This window comes from Lates calcarifer, linkage group LG19 (genome assembly GCF_001640805.2).
Source record: "Lates calcarifer isolate ASB-BC8 linkage group LG19, TLL_Latcal_v3, whole genome shotgun sequence".
NCBI classification, from domain to species: domain Eukaryota; kingdom Metazoa; phylum Chordata; class Actinopteri; family Centropomidae; genus Lates; species Lates calcarifer.
In genome coordinates, this window is record NC_066851.1 from 15,862,996 (window position 1) to 15,889,132 (window position 26,137).

At 41.9% G+C, this 26,137-nt stretch overlaps 1 protein-coding gene across 1 annotated transcript; it reads right to left on the minus strand.

Moving 5' to 3' along the window:
* Positions 1 to 404: 404 nt before the first annotated feature.
* Positions 405 to 22,537, minus strand: ddhd1a (DDHD domain containing 1a). The gene is given in 15 exon segments (XM_051078031.1): positions 405 to 3,782; positions 3,784 to 3,803; positions 3,914 to 4,111; positions 4,647 to 4,819; positions 4,932 to 4,996; positions 5,260 to 5,409; positions 5,630 to 5,705; positions 6,417 to 6,679; positions 6,768 to 6,874; positions 6,968 to 7,077; positions 9,687 to 9,834; positions 11,264 to 11,392; positions 14,793 to 14,894; positions 19,363 to 19,539; positions 21,223 to 22,537. Coding segments are annotated over 15 exon segments (2,664 nt in total). The 5' UTR covers positions 22,004 to 22,537; the 3' UTR covers positions 405 to 3,617.
* Between the last annotated feature and the right edge of the window lie 3,600 nt (positions 22,538 to 26,137).

Consider the following 26,137-nt stretch of genomic DNA (forward strand, 5'->3'; position numbering starts at 1 on the left):
TCTGGCCAAATGCAGAACAGCAGGGCCTAATCCATTATTTATGAGAATAACCCCTGTGCTAACTGGTCCCATCTGTGAGCCTTGCCTTTGCAGATGTTGCTAAACTGCATTAAAAACCCCAGTAACCCATGTGGAAGCTATGACTGCTCACAGATTACAATGAGGCCTATTTACAATCTATAAGTTCCGCTTTGTTACTCACGCGAGGGGGGCGCCTCGGAAAGAATCTGATCTGAGTTTCAGATGAACAAATAGCTCCATTGTCCTCCGAAATCAGCCTGGAAATGAGCAATGGGGCCATCTTTCTCTGATGCTTTCCACCTCCTCCTACACAACTATATTTAATATTTTTCTCCTGGAATTATTTGTGAGATATGGCAGAGCAAGAAGACACAGTCACTGTATCCAAAAAAAGAAATGCTTTAATAAAAGGAAATAAATACAGTGCTTTGGATGGCAGTTAGAATCCATTACAGGCATGGGTTATTGCACAGCTCTAGGGACAGACAAAAAACATTTTGCCAGACATCCACTCAAAATTAGAGCAACAGTGATACCAAATTTAACACAATTCATTCAAAACCACCCACAATAACATTCAATTAGCATTTCTCTTTCTCACCCAATGTCTGATTACACATGGCTGCAGGCCCTTCTTTATTAACCTCTGGACGACACACCTGCAACAGCACTTGATGCTTTGACGTAGTAATGGCTTAAAACTGGAGTGTTGAATCTACAAATAAAATATACGGTAGACATTTCCCTGATGCTTATGATGCCTTGAACAAAAAAAAACTGTCATTCATTCAAAATGCTGTGCATTAAATGCTCATGTAGTCAAAGGTACAATGTATGTTTAGCATGCAGAGTGAAGACAGTTGAAAACCTGTGCATGAATCAGGAATCGCTCTCATGGAAAATGTGCAAATTTTACATACATTTTGGAAACTCACAGCCTAATCACAAGCACTGGCAAGAATATATTAATGTAATTGTTACGAATACACATTTGCTGTGTCTAAATCCACAGTGTGATTTAAAGATGCAGAGGTAACAGTGGAACTGTTTCTGTACTTTGCATTGCATCTTTAAGGTTTCCAAGGTAAACAGCATTTCCTGCCATCCAAGTAACATGTTAAAATTGCTTTCTATTGCTGCAATGTAACATGCAAAGATGTATATATAAAATTAACAAATGGGCCATTTTCTATATAATTTCTGTGCAATTCATAGCAGATGAATGTGCAAGATCCACCAGGTCAAATGTACAAACACTTTCATATCACTCTCCCTTAATCGCCCCTGCCTCCGTACTACTTCCCCAGTCACCTATCTGGTCATCTGAAAGGCAGCCTGGTTTCAGTCAGTAGGCCTTAGCACACATAACACAGACACACACATAAGACCAAGAAACTGATTCCATTCAGCTGTGGACCAGTCAACAACAGCCCTTGATTGTGTGGAACAGAAAAGCAGCAGCTTGCACCATAGCAAATCAAAAAAAGCTCTTTGATAACTATATTATAACAGGAAATTTGACACCGACAGTAATCAAATCTGTCACGTAGCTCCATAAACGTTAAGCTGAGGGTTAAGTTCCATTTCTTCATCCATTGCAATTGTCTCATAAATGATTTCATTAGACATTCATAAACAATCACAAGTGGTTTTCTACTGCACAAAGACCACAAAGCAGTTTCTTGGCACTCTGCATTGTCTTCTCGTTCCATCCATTTCCTATTAATATGACAACATGCAAAGTGACTAAGCTTTCTGCATAATTACTACTTGCTGTGTTTTTAAAGGACCACATTAGAAAAAAATAAAACTAATATAAGTCATGATTAATCTGCAAAAGTTATTTTTTAGAAAACAAGACTCATGATTTGCTGTCCCTGGCTGTCCATGTTTTTTTCTTTTTGGGGTAAAGTTGCAATCAGGCAATCACATATGTATAATGACTGGAAAACCCAGGTTTTTTAAAAGTAATTAATCCCATCTTTTACACAAATAAAAAGACAAGCTGACATTATCCACCGTTCGGAGGGGGGGGGGTGAATTAGCCACCAATTCACGAAAAAGGTGAACAAGACACAGTTGACTTTTGTGTGCAATGTATCACAAAAGCCACAAAATAAAAAAAGAAGCTACTCTTACCCTACGACTAATTATGTTTTCATGGAATATAAATTAGCCACAGTGTTACTATAAAGCCGAGCCGCTAACGAGCTAAACACATAACTGTTATTTGGCCACAAATTTGAATCCCATTTTCCCAAGATGAGATCCAGGTTTATTCCCACGAGAGCCTGAAAATTGCTAGGAAAAATATTTCTTTTTTTTAATCTCTAAGAAAAATACATCTTGTACCACTGATTTTATCTGGATATCAATATAAAGATATGAGCACATAAAATTCTCTCCATACCTCATCCTTAATGTAGAGGCATGGAAATTAATTTGAAGGAGTGTGACCGTTTTGAGTGACACCTCTTGTCTAGTAAATGACATCATCAAGAGATTTCTAGACTACAATCTGGACTTATCAACTGTGTGTAAGAAAATAACTATACATGCCAGGCGCCTTGTTTAAGAACGAGTATCATGATACAAGTCTTATGTGGCTGCAAACTTCTGTACATTAATGTCACATGGAAACTAATGATGTCCTGTAGGGTGTTCAGCTGTAACTGTTATAATAAGAGATGTTTTATCCCGAACACTTTAGTTTCTGAAAACTAAACATAAAAGAAAATTCTGTTTTAACTGTGTAGTATATAAAAGTGGCGATTTACTCATGTTTTAGTGCATATCTATTTTAAGCTGTCATTGTTAAAGGGATAATGCCCTCAGTTTTCTTTCAGAAATACTAAACAAAAATATTCTTCACGTGTAACATTGTTTGGCTAATTTTGAAAGGCAATGCTTCTGCTTGTTAGCATTAAGATTTTGAGACATAGTGGCTAAAGGTTTATTTTAAAGATAAAACAGCTATTTTTGACAATTATATTTCTCTCTCCTACTCATCAAAGAAAAAAAAAAAAAAATCACAGGACTGAAAGCCTCAGTGACCGTGGGTCAGGCAAGTGTGTCACAAGGCTCTGGGCTGAGTCGCTGGGAGAGAGGCTGGACAGAGTAATTAATTAACAGAAAACGTATGGACACTTTGCCAACAGGCTGAAGCTGTTGTTTAAGGTTGAAGATTTGGGGACGATGGTATAAGTGTCTTCCACTGGGTGCAACAAATTCCTACGCATCAAACTCTTACACCATGTTTACATATAATTTGTGGTCATACTGGCAAAGAGAGCACCTCCTTAGGGGTTCCTGGTCCAACACTGTCACCCTTAGGGTGCACAATTGTGTAAAAACTAAACAAAAAGAGACAAAAATGCACATCCTGGAATGACATCAGTTTGTCAGTAATGATTTCCAAGTGTTAAAAAAGCTGGATCACAGGGAGATAAAAGAAAGAGATTAGTGTATTTAATCAGTTTGTGCGCATGAAAAATAAATGAATTAAAGTCTATTTTTGTGTCTTGTCAGGAGGATGACACGCCCTGTCAGGGTTATAAGACACCGTTGAAGTGTGTGTGTCATATGAGTGTGCTGTTTCAGTCTGGCTCCGTAGTATCCTCTGCTGGGTCGGAGGTTGTCTTCTGCTTGTATATGAAGGTCAACAGGAAGAGTGCTATATCATGTGAGCACCAGTAGCCTGTGTGTGAGGTAACTGCTGACCAATAGCGGCTCTCCACCAGGCCTTCTCGAAGCTCAAAGTCGAATGCGCCGCTCCAGCTCCACTGTAAGAAATATACAGAGCAGTACAAAGACGTGAGTAAGAAAGAAGTTCTTCCTTCTATAAGAGGACTTTCTCTATGATTGTTTAGTGTGGAGAGGTAAGTGAACGTACATGAAGTGTCAGTAGTAGGTGAGGTGGGGCGTGCCATGGTGGAGAGGCCATACGCTGACTGGCTTTCTGCCCGCTTCTGCTCCTCTTCCTCATTGTTTGTCCCTCCGTCAAGTCCTAAAGACACTGAAGGCTGGCTGTTGGAGCGGGAGAAACGAGAGAAAAGGATGCCTCCAATTCCTTTCCCTATGCTTGCCGCTCCTACATTAAGGCAGCATAGAGGGGAGTCAGAGAAAAAAAGACATCATGGGTGAGATGTGGTGGTAATGCTTTTTCTTTCTGTTTTTCAATCACTTTCAAAGTATGAGGAAAGCAAAGTATCTGAGCCCATTCTCCATCTCTCCACATGATGGCACTGTTGACATAGTGCTGCAGTCAAATGGAGTGTCTCACATGACTTCAAATACTGGACCTCACAGGAGAGAATGGATTTTACCTATGGGATAAGGACTATCTCTCAAGTGAAATTTAATGTGTTCTGCTCTTTCTCTGGGGCTCACATTGCTGTCAGAGCTCATACTATTCCCCCATGCCAGTTTTATAAGAATATGTAGACATATGTATTAAAAGGAGAATATTTACACCTTTCTTCTCTGCCCAGATACTTCAATTGTCATACATCTGTATGCACTCAAATAAATTTATTTTGGTTTTATTGAAGAATTTTACAACTCTTTTGGACTGGTATATAATATCAGTAATCATCATATCAATCATATAGAGAAAACAGTCATACCCAGTATGCTGGCCTTGCCCAGACTGGTGATGGATTCTCCATAGTGCCTCCGAGGGAGGACAGGAGAAGTGCTCGGGCTAGGAATGCTCTCAGTGTCAGATGTCGGGTCTTTGATTGGATTGAGGAAGGTCGGCCGGATCTCATTGTAGGGTGTGGGGTTTGTGGCGCTACACCTGATCGAGAAAACAAATCCCAACTATTCAGAATTTTCATTCTCTAAAAACATTCTTTGTGTGTACAAGGGATAACATTGAGTGTTATAAGATGTAACAGTCAAGCTCCTACCAGTGGATCTGAACAGGTGCAATATTGCTGTAATGTTTGAGGATGAGGGGCTCCAGTCTGTAGGCCTGCAGAGAGCAATAAAAACTTCAAATTATGTCAAAATACACACAGTGAACATTCTGTTGGGAGTTGTAAACGTTCTACGTATTAGGAGAGCACAATGAAAAATGAAGTTGTGTAAAACAGCAAATTCCTTCTGATAAATGATACTCTAAATGCATGCAAAGAGAAACAAAAAGAAAAAACTAAAGATGATAAAATAAGAAAAGAATATCTCTACATGCTGTCATAACCCTGAGTGAGAGAACAGGGCAAAAGGGAGACTGACCACAGGGTCTGTGGGATGGAAGACATTGAAGAGCCTGCTGCAGATGGAGGTGGGCAGGATGTGATCCTGGTGGCAGCTGGTACCGGGGCGGATCCCTCTCAGGGCTAAGAACACTGCCAGAGGTGAGCCCATGCAGAAAAAGTTCTCCACCTGTATGGCAAAAAGTGAAGAAATGATGGGTAACCCTAAACGTTCTAAAGAAGGGGTGTAAACATTTGCTACCTTGTTTTCCTTGTTTACATACACCACCAAATAATTACATTACTACAATGTTCACACAAGGAAGCCAAAGTTTGCAGAAAGTTAAGTCACAGCATTTGATGGAGTACCACTGACTGGTGTTTAGTAATATTGTAAAGGAGCAGCTTACCTTAAATTTGAGGGCTGGTGGTGCTGAGGGTTTAGAAGCCTCCAGGGTGAGGAGTTGATTTTCCAGTTCTCGCAACCTGTTAAAAGCAAAAAGGACATTGTCAAGAAACTATAAAGAGAAATTAAAAACTTCTCTAAAACCTCAGGTTATAATATCATCTCCCTTTAAACTTTCCTGTATGCATCACTATTACCTCCACTTAGTCATCATCTGCTGAGACCTTTTATCCTTCGGGCTGGTTTTCAGTCTCTGCACCACTCAGATCAGAAACCTTTTCTCCAGCAGCTTGTTATATTGAGGTAATGGTACTACACACTAAATGATATTGCACACACAGGGTGATGGGTGTTGTAAAGGAGGTATATTAAAAGTTTCTTGCCTTCCATTTGATCATGAGGCATCACAGTATGTGCTGTCTGACAAAAGCTAACAGGAAGCACAAGTTGCCAGCTCATTGTCTAAAAAGGGAGCATGAGAAGAGCAACTGACAGCACACATAGTATTCAGACAAATGCTTCGTTTGATGATGATTTTAGAGGTTGAAAAGATATGAGCAGCATGTGCTATTTTTTCCTATTGAGAGAGCTGAAGGTAAATGAGTAAACTGGCACAATTAAGTCTAGTTTAAACAACCAGCTTGTGCATTGTTTTGGTACCCACATTATCAAGATATATTCAAAGTTATAGCTCAAGCCTCCCTGAAGGCTCTCCCCTCAAAACATCATTTGCAAATCCTACATAGGCACACATACATACAGTCCCTGAGATCTACATTAGCAAGCCTTACCGATTCCTTGTGAGCCGCAGCTGGTCTAAAACGTGCCTCTCTTCATAGGACATCCAGCGCAGGTCCAGCTCCTCTTCCACAGCGTGATGCTCCTGCAGGCAGAAGCGCACGGGATCCCACCCTGTCATGATATCATAGGTGATGACGCAGCCGAGGGAGTGAGACACAATGGACACTTTCCCTCCTCTCTCCTCAAACTCAGGATTCCGGGAGCAGAAAAGCGTGTACAGTCTGTTTAGCTCCTGTGTTAGGCCCTTGGTGATCTGAAGAGACAGAAGGTGAAGAAGTTTAGTGGAAGAACAGAGCGCAAGAGAGATGTGTGAGTGTTTTCTGCAAGCATGTGACTCTCACCTCGTCCCTGTAAAGGGGGCTGTTGTAGTACATGATGTCCATGGCGCTGCTGTTGAGGAGATCTCTCAGTCCTCTCACTTTGTCGGGTGTGATTGAGTCTACTGTATCTACAGAGACATACAACCAATATCACAGTTCAAAATATATACAATCACATGTATCATCACTCTCAAAAAAAAAAAAAAACAGCACACGCTTACCTCCATCCAGTGCGAGTTTGGAGCGCCATTCAACAGGCAAGAACTCCACATGCTCGTCATTGTTATCTGAAAAGTGCTTCTCCTCCATCTTCCTTACGCCCTCCCTCAGCCTGAACAGCCACATGATAACAAAGAACATACAGTAAATTAGGACAACATTAATCATTTTATTCCCTTAAGAGTGCATTTGGGAATATTTTAGCTTATATGGCAAAACGTTCAGATACAAACTGCAGTAAAAGTGTGCAATTTGGAAACAACGTCATCATCACATTGTTTGGGCAGCAGTGCATCATAATGACAGGTTCTGAGTGGGTGAGTAAGAGTCTCTTTGTTTATCCGGCCGTGCTACAGACTGACTGGGAAGTTTGTGTTTGCACTCGTTCTCTCACAGACTTTAATGACTGTCTGTGAGGGAAGAAAGACATCCATTTTACTGCTCACTGATGCAGCAGCTTCTCTCATGCAACACACACACACACACACACACACACACACACACACACACACACACACACACACACACGCACAATGGCTACACTGCTGTTAGTCCTATATAGGGGAACATTAGCTCGCAGGATACACTAAATACACAAAGAGAGAGAGAGGGAGAGAAAGAGTGAGGTATGGTGTTTGCATGGGGTAAATGGAGGCTGAGAGAGGCTTTAAAATGACTGGTCTCTGAATGAATGAACCTAATGCAGGTTTTGACAGGACTATGTGCTGCGTTTGCAGGGGAACATAAATACTCAAGAGGGTTCAGCGCTGTATTACAGAGCTCTCTGCACTGCATCCGCAAGGTTTTGCCTAGTTTTTAGGTTGGCATTAATTAAGCAGTGACATTCTAGGTTTAGCTAAACACATTTTAAACAGACACTCCCTGATTTTGTTTTTGAGCATAATAATAAAGCTAATGAAACTTAGAAAGGCACAAAGCTGAGAATAATTCAGGTTCAAAATAAAAAAAAAAAACCAACAACAAAAAAAAAACAAAAAACAAGGAAATGGCATGTCAGGCTGATCTTTCCTCTTGGCTGAGGAAAGTGTGTATGCTGCTGTAATCCACAGGGAGCTGGGAGTGAAGCTTAAAGTGCTCCGCAGCTTGGTCTACTTTACCTGCTTAGCTGGCCTAAGCTGTGGGGCTGTGGCCAGACAGTAACTTTGTGACACAGAGACACACATCGAGGCACTGGTCTGCACATTCTGTACTACTATAGTACAGTTACGCCACTGGTGTGCTGACACTGTAACTTCCTAAAGGTTTGTGAACCTTGCCTATATGAATATTTACTATTGATAGAGTTCCATCATTAAAACATGAAGCCTTTCAAAGACAAAAGGAACTCAGATTAAAGAGCTGGCTAACAGTATCAGACCAAAGTCACAGTTTTCATTTTTTCAAAATTGAGACACCACCCAAATAAAATGGAAGTAAATGGGGATTTTGTTTATGCTGCTCAAGGCAAACCAACAGTTAGACTTGGCACAGCTGGAAACACAGGCTTGTATTGTGGAATGCTGATGTTGGTGTAACTGGTTAGCTGATATAAGTTTTAACACTAGGATAGCATGAGTCCTAGCTGACAGGATATTGGCTTTTCATGAAGATTTTTACCCAGTATTAGGACGTGTCTAGTCTTTGATATTTCCTGCAGAATTAGCAGCTCAGTCTGTTGCATTGCATACATACTGCACATTTTCTATATTTGCTTGTGTTGCAGTGCATATCCCTGCTCCGTTCCGTGTTTTCTCAAGTTTCAGGGCTGCCAGACTGTAGGCACATTAACAAAGCAATGAAAAAAGTAAGAGAACAGCAGGAGAAGACAAAGTGAGAAAGGTGGAAGGGAGGAGAACAAAATACAAAGGCTGCAGGTGCTGTGATCTCAAGAGAAATGCTTGAAATAACTTCCAGTGCTGTAATTATGGGTGGCTTTAGATGAACACAGCAAAGGGAAAAGCAGAGTGACAGCCCTGATTTGGTTAATGCAGTAATATGCCACTTATATTCATTGTATTCTGAATTATATTCAAATGCTTAAAAAAACAGCTGTGAATATGTAGTGATGAGCAGCATCTACATTCTTCTGCAAACACAAGTCACGCATTTGATAAACACATTTGTTACATAGTTGGTAAAGTTTCTGCAAAACAAAGTTATCTGGAATCACAAGAACCTGCCAGACAGGTTGATATCTGAAACCTCTCATCAGTTAATAAAGAACACAACATAAGATACAAGATGCTTAGTCATGAGGCCAGGGAAGTAAATGCGCTGAAAATGCTATATAGAGTTCATAGCCATTTAAAAGGATATTGTCATACTTGTGTGCATGTGTTGTGACACACAGAGGAACAAAGTAAAAAGAGGGAAGAAGTGAGCTGACATCATAAAAGCCACAAGAAAAACAGAATGACAGCATGAGAAGTGTGAGAGACAGATCATGTCTGGGAAAAAAGAGAAAAGGAACAGAGAGCAAACAAACTTCATGGCAATTCGAACATCACATCATCCCAGAGAGATTTTTTCTCACCATGCACTTGAATTAACTTAGATTTAGTACAGATTGTGTGCAAATAAAAAAGGTACAAAGGTGGAAGCTGTCCTTTTTAATCTTCACACATTCTAGTGGAACAAAAGTGAAAAGGTCGTGGTCTTACTGAGAAAAAGAAAACATACAAATCCTCAATTAAATTATCCTTGTTAAATACTGCAACTCACATTCCAGTGTTTTTAATAATGCGCCCCTGGTCCATCTTTTGTCCAATCCCATGGACCACAAAGACAATGTGTGTAGTCTGAGGTGGTCTATCCTCAGGTGAGGCCTCCTCAACATAACCCCTATGGAGCCGTGTACCACTACTGGATGCTGGAAGAGGAGAGAGGACAGGGTGGGATCATTATTTATTGTAATGTTAATTTGAAAAAGAGAATGGTCTAGACCTGCTCTGTATGTACAGTGCCTCAAGACTGTGAGAAAAACTGTTGTGAATTGGTGCTATATAAATAAAAATTGACTTAACTTGACTTGACTTGTAACCACCTGGGTTTACTTGTCATTTTTATACAGTAAAAAAAAGACTTTTTAACAGCACTTTTTGACATGCATTACTAAATTAACACATCTCTAGTCTGTTCACTAGAGAGCTATAAATATATGTGATGTTGTGGTGTTTAAGAAAGTGTTGTTCTGAGTCCAAAGAGGCCAGCAGGTGAGACAGAGTCCTACTGCGACTGTCCTGAGACTGCCTGGCAGCACTTGTAGTGTACCTAGAGGACTGAGTGTGTGCCCTTATTTAGAATCTACAGTCTAGCTCAGTCATGTGCTGTGCGGCAAGGTGACAGGAGCCAATGGAATTTGCTGCTGTCTGGATAGCACTAAGGAGATTTCCCCTCAGTAATCATTTGTGTGTCAGGGGAGATTGAGATAACCACTGTCAGCTCCTCTTATAATCTGAAAGCAGGAGATGAAAATGTACCGTAGAGCTAGGGAGAATCTTAGATCAGATTAGTCTTCTATACAGATCAAACATCAGACATTGGGTTAAAGTGCAGTTGCTGCCTTTTCAGTCACACTCAGGTCATTTGATCAGATCTAGTGCCTGAAAACAGCAGATGGACACTGCATGATTTTCTGGGCTAATCCATTTAAGAGACTGAACTGTGCACAGCCATGTTTAAATAACTGCTAGCAAATGGTTGTTAATACTAGCAAATTACTGCACAGTGCAAATGCAGTCAGTATTTAATCTGTGCATTAGATGGACAAAGAATTGGGTAGAGGTGTTGACGTACCCCATGGTGATGCCAGGGGAAAGGTTAGGGGGGCTATTAAAGTCACGATGTCTGGGAACCACAAATGTCTGTACAAAAATCTTATGGCGATCCATCTAATAGTTGTTATCTGGACTAAAGAGGTAGGCCAACCAAACAACACTGGCATCTCTAGATCCCTGTTAGCAGCTAAAACATGTGATGTACTTTGTGTGTAAAAAAAAATGTCATTCTTTTGGTGTTTATTGATATCAATTGAGTATTTCAGTTGTGCAAATTGCTGGTTTCACAGCCCACAAGCTTGTAGTAATAGGTATAATGAAGCAGTCCCTTATAGTGAGAGTAAAACAGAAGAAAATATGACAGATCATTTAAGACATCTACCATTCAAACAAAACATTTCTATTTCCAACAGTAGAGAAAGTACTTCATGCTGACAACAATAAAAGCACACACGTACAGTATGATTAGGAAACTGTTCACATTATTATCTGGAAAGACGATGACAGTGGGTGATTACAAACCTTTGGAGAAGCCCAGTTTCTGAGTGACGGTGCGGGCAATTTTGGAAGTGGTGGCATCGCTGTAGAGGTAGACCTCGTCCACACTGTGCCAATCCACATGGGTCCGACTCAGCTTCAGACTGTGGACGGCTGCAGGAGGGGGGCAGTGAGAGAGGAGTGAGCGAATGAATGGGCAGAGGAAAACGAGGAGGGCATTGGCAGATGGAATGGGAAAATTGAGCAAAGAGAAGGGAAAAATCAGGGTGACGGGTGAAGGGAAAAGGTTTGCCGATACGAAGTGTTGTGATTACAAATTTCAGGGAGAGCACAGATGGAGAGAGATTGAAGACATCATAAGAATTACACCAGGTTATGAAAAAAAAGCAAAAGTCTAGGATCAATCTATTCAAACAGCTCAATCAAATGCAGTCTGGAGCATTGATCTGCAGGTGGAAAAAAAACACATCAAACTATCACACACTGTGATTGCATAGTTCAGCTCTTGCTTGTCCGTTCTGCTTGTGTATCATCATTCTGAGTAGACCAGAGATATTTATGTGCTTGCAACATGATTAAACGTAAATTCATTTTCACTTCAGTTTAAGTTTTTCTCCAGGTTGTAGTGTAATGCAGTGACGGGAGCAAGTAAGAGCAGAGGTATGGCTAGAGAGGAGACACCATTTACTACAGGAGCTAAAAGCGATCAATGAAGCTGGCTGACTTGAGAGCTTATTTATGTCCCTGCAGCATGTCCTTTGAATGTCCTGTGCAGGCAAGTTCATCTGAATGAGATTGGTGGAGGACTTTGGCATAGGTCCAGTGCACAGTCATGGCTCTTTGTACTGCTCTGAACCAATCTGGGGATTAAAACCCTTAAGAATGGGGTAGAGTACTTGGAGAAACGCAATGTTCCAGACTTTTTTGCTAGTTTGAACCAGTATTGCCCCGCAAACATTCAAAATTGAAATGGTCAAAGTGTAAAAGAGATGTTATTATTGCACTGTGGTGTTTCAAGATGAACACAGAGAGCCTGAGATTTAACTGAATGTCTTTTATACAATCTGTATGTATCTTTCATAGAGATGTAGGAATCACTTGAGTCTTGTGTCAGTGTCAGTATCATTTCCAGAGTTATTTTTTTCTCATTCGTCCGTTAATGTTTGGGCATTTATGAGACATTCCTTCCTAATACACTGGCCAGATCTAGATGGCAGGAGTAAGTAAAATTCAAAAATGTATCTGTCTCTCTCTCCACTTCACATGTAAATCAATAAAACAAGATATATAAAGTATATCAACAAAGCCTGTGTGTTTGTGTGTCACATGGTTGGGTTGAGCTGAGACTGTAGCCTGGCAGGCTAATTTCTTCATTGGACAAGCATGACTGGGGGGGCCATGTAAGGCCAAGCAATTATTGTACCTTAACTGAGACCTGTTCACTCTGAGTACAACCAGTGTGAAAATGAATGACTGCCTCTGAAAGGAGAAGGACAGGCAGGGTCTGGAAGAAGAAGTAGTCAAGGAACAGAGGTGCTGGACTAAAGGGAACTAGTCAAATTTGGAATAACACTGTTTTCCCAGCCAGGTAGAACAATAAAGTGCATGTCTTGAGAAACCAGAGGTGAGAGATTTGGTAGCATACATTAGTTTCTTGTCTCACACGTTTCCATATACCTTTGCAGATCCTCAAATGAAACCACTCAACAGCAAAGGAAACATGTGCTTAACCTCTACCACCACACAAGATATCACTCAACCATTCTACATCAGCAGCAGTGAGGGGGAACATTCAACTCTTCCAAGAAGAGCACCTTTCACCGTCCAGTTTGGCTTTATCTTAAACAGTTTCAAGTGGCCTCCTGTTCTCACCTACCTCGTGCACAGGTGAAAATACAGAGGAAAAATAAGTTGGTGTGAGATGAGACCAAACACTGCTAGACAAGGAGGGCCACTTCAGACTGTCGAGCTCTATTAGTAGCCAAGTCCACTGTAAAACAGGAGGTCTTAGAGACCAGCTAGAATATGTTGAACTTCTCCAGTTAGCTGGCTTTATGAGTATCAAATCTCAGTTTGATGGGACTTAAAAGTGAAAATGTAGTCAGTAAGATGGAGTGATGCTTTGGGGTTGTGCAAGGACACTTCCTGTTTTACAATGAAAGACAATGCATTGTGAAAGGAAGGGAAAGGAAAAGGGGATCAAAGTGTACAGGGGAGCTGGCAGTCAACCAATAAAGGTTAAAGAGTTTACTGATCTAGTTCTCTAATGGCCACTGAGAACTACTGAAGGACGTGGGGTGGGAGACAGGGTTAGACATGAGGAGACAGACAGAATCTGACAATGATGGGGAAGGGGCTTGGGAAGCTGCTGAAGCAAGAGAATTGGGGGGAATTGTGTGTGAGAGGGTTAGGGTGGGATGGGAAAGGAAGCAGCATAGGAATAGGAAGGGCTCCTAAAATTAATCACAAATACGATGTGCTGCGATATTGGTCTGGGCCTGTGACAATGATTTTCTAAGGAAAGATACTAGTTCCAATTTTTTCTTGGCTAATGCATGATAAACATATCAGGTGCATTCCGTTCACAAGGTTTTCCCACTTGTTGTAGAGAAGGACGGGACAGAATACTAATGCAATATTAGTAAAATAAGTGTAGTACTTACAAGACTGTAATACACTCAACCCAGGTGGAGAGTTATTCAGGAAAATCACAGGTATCTGCTGAGGTCTACTTTGGACACTAAGCTTTAGGTCAATGGCTGCTTGGATTTCCAGTGAGATGAGGACGCAGACCCCTGAGACCTCTCCGTTCAGCATTTTTGATGAGGGTCAATGCACTCAGAACTAGGACAGTGATGGACCTCTAAGAGGCCGACTCTACACAACGTGTTTGGGGGCTATAGTAAATGGCCACAATGGCTCCTCTGTTCAGCTCATCACTTGCGCTAGGCTCTCAACAGAGCGCTTTGTTCATTGCCCTTAGTGCGAGAGCTAGTGATGGTGGTTCATTAATTACGGTCATACTGCCAGAAGGGATGAGAGAAGGAAAGCAATGGGAGAGAATGTGGGAGACAGGGTTGGAGAGATTTTTTTAAAAAAGGGTAAAGAAAGGTGGCTTTTTTGAGGACCAGCTTATTCATTCCAGATCCACTGATTTGAGGGGTCTTGCCCTAGAAGTTGACTGAACCATGTTGTCTACTCACTATCCCAGCAAGGAGATGAGAGACAGACTGACAGGTTTCCAGCAGTAGTACCAGACACTAGGTCACAGCATAAAGGAAGACGTTCTAGCAACTAGGCCCAGCTAAGGATGCAGTGCAGAACTGGGAGAGCAGCCTACATCACTTTAACACAACCATTTCTAACTGAGCCTAGGTCTAGCTCTAAGTAATAGATTTTTAAAGGTCTGAATCACAAATGAAAGGAAAATCTAGCTCCACAGAGACCTAGGTTCTATGAGGAGAGAGGGCACAAACTAGCAGATCTAAAATAGCAGAAGTAAAATTAAAAAAAAAAACAAAGCAAAGAACAAATACTTGGTAATTTACAGTACCTTGGCAGCGTTTGCGCTTGTGACATGTAGTTTTAGCACTCGTCTGATATCCACTCCATTTGAACAGAAAAGGGAGGTAGAAAGGGGGCAGGTGGGAGAGAACTAACAACGGACAGAGAGTGAGTAATGTCTATTACCCTGGCGTAAGTCACACGAGCTACCACTGTCATCACTCTTGAACAGGGCGATATATCAAGTAGCGCTGCTATCAGGTTAGAACTTCAAGGACCCTGATACAGAACCTGTACTGGTTACTGACAGGGCCTAGTGGCTACAGGAAGAAATCATGAAAATAAGCTGAAACAATGGCTTAATAATCAGCTACAGTATGATGCAAAATGCAGCGCTTCTTGACATACGCCCAAGATGACTGAGGTAGACTCTAAATAACACTTACTGCAGAAATCTACTACTGTGAAAACTAAACATGTTATAAAATCTTTAAAATCTTTAACATGTATGTGTAATACATAGACACAAAATTGTATGTGTTTGTTCGTTACTTAAATATGATGAAATGGTGAAACAAATGGTGAAACAATGATTTTCCACACAATTCAAGACTTAATTATAAAGAAACTACTAAAAAAAATTCCTGTATTGTAAATAGAGGGGCACAAAGTAATTGAACATTTCAAGACATTTTGGGAAAAAATGGGACACAAACAAGAGCTCACTTTCTAAACACTTCTGACAACATCTAGCAGCATTTATGTTTCCATTGGGGATTATGAATACTTTGTGTTACAGAATCACTTTAGGGAACTGATTCCGAATCCCACTTATGGCAAGAAACAACTACAATCATACAAAGAGATTATTCTGTAATTCTTTTAGTTGGAACTGCACAAATGAGGAAATGATACATTGTGTGGCTCAGAACAATCTTTCTGTTGAGAGAGAACAACAGCTTTATTGTAAAATTTAGTGGGAATAAGAAGAAATGATACGGCAAATTAATTAAAATTCTGGTGTTCATATGTTAATCATAACCAAACAGTCCTATACAACTTAAAACAAAACTGAAGCTCAATGAAAAGAAGTTCTAAATACATTAAATCACTGAATTGGTCAAGTGGATGGCTTGATCTGATATTTAAAAAGGTCTCCTCAGCATTTGTTAATCAAATCAGCCAAGTCCACAAGTCTCAGATCTGACTACATCAGTCATTCTGCAAATCAGACTTGCAAATGTCAGCAGCGTCTCCTTCAGCAGAGGTGAAAGGCTGAAGAGCAGCAGAGACCTGCTGAGTGCACAGGATGTTTATTTGCTGTAAAAGCTATCAGTGAAGTCCATCTGGGCATTACAGCACTGATGGATCCATCCATAAATAAGTGTTCCCCAGTGACTGGGATATTCACTATGCACAGAATCTTCATCATAAGGAGCAAATAATCTTTACGTGTGCTGTAGACAAAAGTGTGTGATGGGCCTTTAAGGTTGAGGACACACATGATTTACATCACCCCAAGGCACAACTGGACAACTAAAAGTCATTTCCAGATCGAACCAAATAAGACTATGTATTGTTGCTCCAATGAGCAGTAGACTTAGACAATCTGATGTTTTTTCTCTTGCCACCTGATGATTTCAAACATATCTGATGTCTTGAGCACAAGTATTGTCCAACTATAACTGAAACATTAAAACATTAAAGATCCAATAGCTAGTCATCGGTGTGTAATTCATTTCCGGTTCTTTTAAGCATGTGTCATCACTCAAGCAGTCATGCAGTGTGTTCCCAGCCTCTTGTGCTGGTTAAGTAAATATGTAGCTGAATACGTAGTATACACAAACAAACTTTACAAGCCTTGCCTACTGCAAAAATACCAAAAGTATTATGCTGACAGATGACCCTGTGCCCAGCCTGCTGTTTGCTGCCTCTATGTTTCCTTGACGTCTGAGAAGCTAAACAGACTGGGACACACCCTATACTTTCCATGATGGGCTTATACTCTTCTATACCCACATGTGCACAAACTGGAAAAACTTTAAAGGAGTGTACGGGATCCTCTGCTAATTAAATGTTTTTTTCTTCTATTTCATTTTCAGCTCTCTGAAAAATGACAAATAATATTTTCCTCAGTCTGGCTTGGAAAATAACACTGGCACCATTATGCTGAGAGAAAAAAAAAATCTGCTGATCAAAGTTGGGCAATGGAAATCAAAACATTAAAAAGCAATTAATAAAATCCATCAACTATAATTCCCCTGTGGCCATTTTTGGCCTCAATAACTGAAATAAGAGCTGTGGCTTCCTCTCTGATGCCACAAGCTTAGCATCGTGACCACTGTCAACTTTCCTACAGCAACACTCATTCTTCAAAGAAAATTACAGAAAATAAAACAAACATTAATAAGGGAGATATCTATACAGGGAAAAACTATGAATCTAAAACTGACATTTCTGTTCATTAAAAGTGATCTGAAAACTGATCTTTCTTTAGTAAAATACACTATATCAGAATAAGCAAAAAAGTACATAGTGAACATTATGTAATTATGCCTGCATAGCACGCTAGTATACTGATCACATGTCTTCTACTTCACTAACCTTTAGTCTCAGCTAGCTACTGAGGCACAAGGAGAAGGGCAGAAAAAAAGAGAGAGGAGAAGAGGGAGAGGGAGAGAGAGAGATAGCGGGGGAAATGTATGTACTGCAGTAATGTCAGAGCCTGGCTGGCTCGCTTTATGATCCATTTAACTATTGTAATATGGTACAAGGTAGCCTTCTTATAGCTCCAAGAGCTTCAGATTATTAATTCCAAGATAAAATAATCTACTCTTTAGTCTTCCTGTAAAAACAGCCCAAACAAGGTGAATTAACAGGATCTATCACTCACTTTATCTTAACACTGCACACTAACACTAACAATTCTCTCACTTCTATAAGTTAAATTAAATGTTGTGACAATAAGACAACAATACAGTTTTAATATTATAAATTGTGTAAAGTAGGAGCTAAATTTTAACAGTATAATATTGTGATACAAATAAACTGTAACATTTGCCCTTGCTAGACCAGCTAAGGTCATATGATCTATGTGTTGTACGCTGGAGGGGCCTGCAAATATCACAAAACCAATCTTGTGTGCCCTCGCACAATATTTCACACACCCTGCAGATAATCTGACTATGATCCCTCAGTCCTCTGTGACTGTTTACATGCCCGATGTGTGCATGTACAGATCTGTTAGTGCCCATGTGTACATGTATACTACTGCTTGTAGCGCAGGGGTGACCTTCAAGTTTCCTCTCGACATTTCTGTGATGTGATCTGAGTTAAGTAGTAAGTAGCAGTGAATATATGAACCTGAGGGTAACAATGCAAGTGACTTTCCCCTGGTCTCCTGGTAAGTTTTATTTACAGGGTTTAATTTATTCTGAGTTGGGGGCAGTGTCCTGACATGTCTGCCACTGGTGCAGTGTACTAAAGATATGAGCCAAAAAAAGGGAAACTGCACAAGCCGAATAGGTTTGCAACAGACATCAATAAACTGTTCAAGGTCTGAACTAACAGCAATTTAACAGTGAGTCATTATGCAGTTATTATTATACACTACAACCAGTGTTACAGGAACCAAGAAAGATCGGATATAATTATATATTAGAATTAAATATCATTCATTGATTTAGTATTTATGTTACAGATTACTCTGGTGATGTTTTGATGCATGTTTCTGTCTCTCTCACGCATAATTGCTCAGCTCTTATAATGCAGACTAAACATTTTCTCGCCGTCTGTAACAGTTGCTACATCGTTTTCTCTGCTTCTCTCTATTTATCTGCCACATTCACACACCCACACATTCATCACCGTTGAAGGTCCTGTAGATCTGGCTGCCTTAAGGAGACTGCTGAATCAAAGAACCTCTTTCTTTTTGCTTTTCACAGCTAAAGCCTGCTACATTTCGACTGAGCCAGCCAGGCCGATCCCATGAGAGGGGACGTGCCAAAATGAAGAATGCCAGAATGAGCTGCACCTGCTTTACATTGGGTGGATGACATGACAAAACCTACACACACGTGAATGGAGGCACCTGCTCCATTCATTTTTCTTGACTGTGCATCGATACTAAAGCAGGCGGGCTGTCCCATAACTCACCATTTATGGCTCACAATGCTATTCTTCTGGCTTTATTGTGAAGATGACGACATTAGTTTTTAATGGATTTTAGAACTAATAGCGCCTATGGGAGCATTTCATCTCCTCACTGCCCTAACACAGCAGAATGTAGGTGTTATTTTACAAGATACTGCCTGCCTGGAATAAAAATAGTGCACAGTCAGTGAATGCACCAGTAAAGAAGCATACAATCTTTACATTGCTGGTTTGAAAAAAAGTGCTTTGGCCTTTTGTTTCCACACCAAACCTCACTCTCACTCTGTGACAAAGACAGCTGTTTTTATTTATTCAAACCTCAGTTACCAGAGTGTATGCTTCAGTGGTGTCTTGTTAAAGACATCTGATGCATTTTGTAGCTTTCTAGATTAAGAACATTCTGCTGCACTAAAATTAGGATATAAAGTATCCTTGTTCTACTACTGATGCCCTCCCCATTCTCTCACCATCTTTGCTATCGACGGTCCGGACCACCAAGTCCGTCTCAAACGTGTCCTGCATCTGTTGCCCACGGAAATGGCTCAGGTGCTCCTGCTCGATGAGTTCGCTCTCCTCTTCCTCTAATGGGAGCCAGGTACCGTCAATAAACCACTGGCCTCTCATCACCGCAATATGGTCTTGTTCTGCAAGATGGTAAAAATAACACACATTTAGTCTTAGACACAAAACAATAATTTAATTGGCGGGAAAGACATCTTGGCGTCAGTCTTCAGAACCCAGGAGCCTAAAGAGTCTTGACTTTTTTTGGTTGGGGTGAAATGCAGCGATAAATAAGGTACATTTTCATTTGGTTTTGCTTGGTGCATGTTAAGCAGAAACCCACCAAATAGTGTCACCGCCGTGACTTTCTAGGAACTGACTCCTTTTCAGTAAGTGTTTGGCTGACATAAACTGATTTCCATTTAACTCAACAAGTCTGGTAATTCCAGAGGGGCCAAGTCTCAGTGGCATATGAATCAAGGCCAGTTTTGATTACAGTCGTGAGTGGCATTATTAACTGATTCTCTGGTGGTGAATAAGAGCGTTAAAGCAGAACTGAATGTAGGTGCACTTTGCAAAAATGTGGGGACTTTTCTGTACAGAGTGAGACTGAACATATCATCCTGGACAAATATAACAACATATCAACATACTGTTATTTACAGACAGAGAGGCCCACCACAGCAGTGAGACTCAGATAGACATACAAGAAAGACACACTGATAGAGGCTCATAATAGATTCCAGTCACTTGTTTGTTAGGGTGGTTCATATCTGGACAGAGAAGATAAGTCTGCACTCTGTGAGCTTCATGCAACATGTGATGTATCGAGTTTCTGTGAAATGAAAAGTGACCTTTTCCCCTTATTTGCTACATTAACATATTAGGACATAAAGTTCACGTGTTTATGTTGTTAGAATACGAGCCACAACCTTTAATAAAAACCTTCACGTTTTGTATTTTTGTATCAGGATATCTGGATGTGTTACTTTCTGGATTACAGAAAATAAACAATACTTCCCCTTCATACCTTGCATTACATGAACTGGCCTCTCTGCCCAACTAAAACCCTTGTGATTACTTTTGAATAATCTCCTCATCAATTCATTTTCATGGGGTCTTAAATGCTAAAATGCCACTGTGTTAGTGCAGCAGGGGTCCGAACTAACTATAAAGGATTTACATCCACAGCGTGAACATTCAGGAAAATAAGTGCCTCTCTAAATGTCACTTGGCGTTAACCTTCAAAAGAACCAGCAACCCATGAACCCTTTCATCGAGGTCAGATTTTCCGAGGCTCTACAGTAACCGCCTTCATTTGTTCCCTGCCTTTTCCTGGAAATATCCATGAATTAGTTAGTACAGATCAGCTGAGCCCAATAGACTCACTTCCTGGGTTGTGTAGATGTTCCAAAGTGACCAGGCTAAGTAATTACTTTATATTGTGCGAGGGCACACAAGTAACACAGTGCAACATAATGAAAGGACTCAGTGATTAACTTAGCTGAATGAATAATCATATACTAGTTTGTGTCTTTGATGGGGGATCTTTATGAGAGCAGGGATGGATGTTGCCTGCACTGAATCCCTGGTTAATCACCAGACTTGTGAGTGGCTGTGGGTCATTAATCTGTATGCTGTCAGCCATGATACTGCAGAATCTGTAGCGTACATACTGTATGTACACAACAGGAATTACTGTCAATACACATGCAGTCAGTGAATGATGCTGCTGGGACCTGCCACTAGGAGCTACATAAGTTGTGACTGATGCAAAATTATAATTCTATAGACTTTGCTCGTGTGTGTTTTTTTAGGATACTCACGTTTCCAGTAAACAGGATAGCACTCCCTCTCTTTAATGTCCACTTCATAGAGCCCACCCCGGACACACACAGGCTCAACATTAATTTCAATGCTGTCAGGGTCCCTCTCATCCGAGGACACGGTGGATGTGTCCAGAGACCCCCGGCCTCCGTGCACGCTGCTGGTCCTCGTCTCCACCGGCACCGCACCGTTCAGCCCTCTGTTCTCCACACGGTTGCTACCGGTCTCTTCCTCCCCGCCGCCGGTGACCCGGGAGCCTGCCGCACCGGGGTTCAGCTCGTAGTATTTCCGATACGCGAGCTCAATTTTTAGCGAGTCATGCCCGACAAAAGGCTTCCAAGTTCTCTTGTCCTCTTTATAAAACCACCGCACCTCCTCGGGTCCGAGCTCCGTGACCACCTCGTTGAAGCGGTGCCTGGAGCTGTTGGACCTCGACCTCTTCCTCCTCTCGAACAACGGACCGGCGTTGTTCCCGTCGTTGTCGCTGTACTCCAGAGAGCTGCTGTCGATATAGGCTCCCGGGGAACTCAGGTCCAACAACAACCCGCCCTGGGCGCTGTGGTGTCTGGCGTGCAGAAGCGGCAGGTGCCCGTCCAGTCCCGGCTGGACCGAGGACATCCCCGCTCGCATCGTCTCGTCCATGGGACTCATCATCTCGTAGCACGAAAACACATCGCCTCCCAGATCCCACTCCTTGTTGTTGTTGTTGGTAGTGACCGGCGAGCCTTTACCGTCGTTGCTCAACGTGGAGGTTTTGGTTGTGATGTTGAAACTACTCATAACTCTCCGAGCAACCCAACCTCAGTCGTCTGTCACCTCACCTTGTCTAAGCTCTCGGTGCTTCGAAACAGCTATCGCAACATTTCATAGTAATCGGTGCTAACATGAAAATTTCAACAAAACTAAAGACCTCCGGACACGCTCCCGCCGCATTTCCTGGAGTGGTGTACCGCCGCTACATCAGCTTGTTAGCTTGCTAGCCGGCTAAGCTAATGAGAACTCGGGGTCTAGCGTATTATTAGCAAGTCTGCAACGTTACGACCGGAAAACCTGTCCAACCTTCTTTCTCCTCCCCTAACAAACATAAACCGATGACAAACCACTCTCCCGTCACCGTGTCGCTTTGGTCCGGCTTGATAGGAGTGACACTGCCGTCACCATACTTTTAAGAGTGATCCGGGTCTCAGTGGAATTTCAGATTCATTCGTTGTCCAAACAAACCTTGCATGGAGACAATGCTGTAGTATGCGTGCGTATGGCTTGACAGCTGACGCACAGATCACAGGATTCACTCGTGAACGCGCACGTAGAAAGAACGGGAACATGTTGGAACATGACGCCAGGCCATCCCCGCAGTTCAGAAAATGCATTCCTTTTATTGAGCACTAGATGGAGACAAACGCCTATTAATGGTCATAGGCCAGACTTTAATTGCTTACGACCTGCAATGACTTAACCTACCACTAGAGAGCAGCAAATACCTACTCATTGTAAAGCTAATATCTACACCCCAGCTGGCCTGCTACTTTTAGAAGGGCTAGGGTAAGTTTACTTTCTAAAACACTATTACAGACTACTGCAAATAGTCACAAGGGTGGACAAAATAACGGGAACAGTCTAATAAAACATCACTGCAAACTTTGCTACAGCCACAAAAATTTAAATAGTGCAAAACAAACACAGTCCCAGTATAAATGCCTTCATATAGACTGTTTCCATAAGAATATTCTTAATGTATTATGACTAGCAGAGTCAGATACACTCACCCCTTGTAGTGAAAATCAAAATGAAGCAAGTAGCTACAAAGTAATTGCCCCTCTGTTTAAGTTCAGCCCCTCAAGTCATTGGTGTCATTGAACTCCAAAATCTATTTGTAATGTATCTGTTCCAGTGCTAACCAGTGTGTTTACATCTTTGTGTGTGAGTGCATGAGTACAGTGTGAGTTTGCACTTGTATCTGTGTGCATGGCCCTCTGCGTGCATGTATGCATGTGCGCCCCGTTTGTTTGTTTATGCAAGTGCATGTGTTTGCATAATGTGTGTTTTGTGTAGCGCTATTTGTGTGTGTACTGCTGGTCCAGGTGATCCTGGGGCCGTGGTGTGGTCTGTGGGGAGAGAAAGAGAGGGATAGGGAGGGAGTGAGGGGGAGAGGGAGAGAGAGAGAGAGAGAGAGAGGCCTAGGCAGCTGTATTTGGAATAAACAGACATTACCCTGCTGTGTTCTAATTTACTGCAGAGTGGGAATTAAACTTTAAACTCGTCCCCGCCCCTCTGCAGTCCAATGCTGCATGCTTCTGGCCATCAACAACCACTTGCACAATGTGCGTTATTAAAGTGTTGCTCCACCAAAAATCTGTCTTTTTAGTATCAAATTCACACCCCCTGTAGGTTTGAAAGATTGTTGTAAAAATGTTGTCTTTCACACAGACAAGGCTTCTGGGGGAGCTTTTAATTTTTAAGGGCAACAGTGCAACATGGAGGCAGCGCTGCATATGTAGCTCTAGTTTGGCAAAATGATGCATGTTTGGAACATACTGATCTTATGAATGGACATCTGAGAAGTGGATCATTCTGCACAAGTGATTTGAGATGCTTCTGTGGATGTTGTGATAGTTTTTTGTCCACCCTGAACACTTATAACCTTTGGAAACCAACATAAGTAGCTGAATTCAAGCTCTGTTCACTATCAACAGTGATGCTTTTACAGGCACTTTGCTGGCCCACTGGAGGTTGAGGGTTTGATTGTTTGATTAATTAAAAGCTGGATAATGTGAGTTAGTTATTCACAAGCCATAGCCCACATAAAATTATAATTGCATTTCATAGTTTTGATAGCAGAACAAAAATAGTCTTAAGCCAAAACCCAGGAATTTCAAGATGTTAAACTTAATTTTTTCCCCATTATACTTGATTAATTATAAGTCTCTGTATTCTGCAGCCCCAGTCAACTCAACATGAATGTTCCGATATTGTTATTTTCCAGGTGATAGTCATTATAAATTTCTTTAACATTGTGTAATTATGAGGGCAAGACTAATTCACATTGCAGCAATATCTAATGTGTATGACCATAATAGTCACTGGGTTAAATATGCAATGAGGTCTTGCCAAAAGCTTTCTCTCTCTGCAGGTTTACACTAGAGGATGACATGTGGCTCTCATATAAGAATTAGTCAAATTCCCCATTTTCTGGCAGCCAAACTCAAACAGGTTGTTCTCTCTCTCTCTCCTGTCTCTCTGCCCTGATGTTTTGCAACCACCAGGCCCACCACCTGGATGAGTGGATGACAAACAAACTGCAAATTTTCCTTCCAGTAACTGACCAAATAGATATTTATAACCAGCTGGTCACCTCCCCCGCCCACTAGGCCTCCCACCCCCTCCACCCCCCTTCTCTCCTCAGCCGTGGCTGTGAGAGCTCCCTTTAAAGACCAGTTGTGTCACTTCTGGCTTTGTTCTTAAACAAAGAGAACTGCCCCTCATCTGCCCGTAATTGGGCCGACCCTTGGAATGTGCTTGATGTCTCCGCGTGGGCCATTGCTGCTCCAACAGACAGGCAAAGGGTTGCTGGGACATGAGAGATGAATGAGTGGAAATCCATGCATCTTTTCCTTGCTCTTTTGCTTTCCCTTTTCTTCTTCCTAAAACACTATTTCTTTCTTTAAAAAAAAACAAAAAAAAACTGTGTTTCACTCCCTCTCAGCCACCTATTTTCTCAGGATAGAGGATCCCGCGCCATTAAAATAAAGAAACCCCACACTCATGGTAAATGTAACAGCATGCCGATTGACTTCACTGGGTCTGTTTGGCCTCTCTGAGCTGCACCACCCCGCTAAGGTGGGGTGGTTGGACGCACTACAAGGCCGATCTGCAGCACATGTCACTAGCAGTTACTGAGGTGATGTTGACCATGGGCAGATGGTTGAGAGGGGATTGGAGGGTGTTTACTGCATTGTTACTAAAGGGAAGCAATTTAGAGAGTTCAAATTCCACTTGCAAGGAAGGAAAAAATGTTGAAACAGTAGTTGGCAGGCTACCAAAAGCCTGAGCCCCTAATTGTTTTCATTAATAGCAAATAATCTCAAAGTGCTTACTCTGTATTCTGGGAAACATTATAGTGTTACATTCAAGACATGTACATCTGGGAAGTCTCTGAGGATTAGTTTGGAAATTTGTCTGTAGCAATCACACGAACTCCAGGTGAAAAGTGATCGGGCTCCAACCACAGACGTGTTAGTGTCTCTGTGGAGGTGTTTTGTACCTTTTGGTGTTCAAGCAACCTTGTCCCCAGAATCCAACCCTTTGGTTTTGGTCATGAGTCATTTACTCCTGAATCCTTCACCTTTCACCCCCAGCTCCACTCTCCATGTTGCCTGCTAGCTACCCTGGATAAGTAAATACATGATGTAATATGTGGTTTTCGCCTCCCACCCACCTCCACCCACATCCAGAGGTGATTAAGCCAGAGCACAGCAAATTTTAGGTGGGGATGGGTGGGTGTGGCCACCCAGGGGTCTTGGAGAAGAGGAGGAGCTGGTAATAGATGAGGGCACATGGAGGGGAATTTAACAAGGCTGGTTTTTGGGCAAATATGATGAAAAGGAGGGGCACATGCAGGTCACTAAGTGGGTGTGGCTTAAAGCAGACACACACACACACACACACACATCCCCGTGGTTGATCTGTGTGTGTGTGTGGGGGGGGGGGGTCCTCCGTCCCTGCAGCCCGTAGCCGGGGTCAGGCCAGCGGCTCCACCTTCCCCCCGGCTGTCTGGGCTCCAGGTTCCAGGTGGGTGATTGGGGCTGTTGACTCCAGCACACGGCAGCCGCTGCCTGGTCCTCCTGCCCATAACGATCTCCTCCAGGGCTACCAGACCCTTTGTCATTCAGGCTCTCACCCCCACCTCTCTACAAT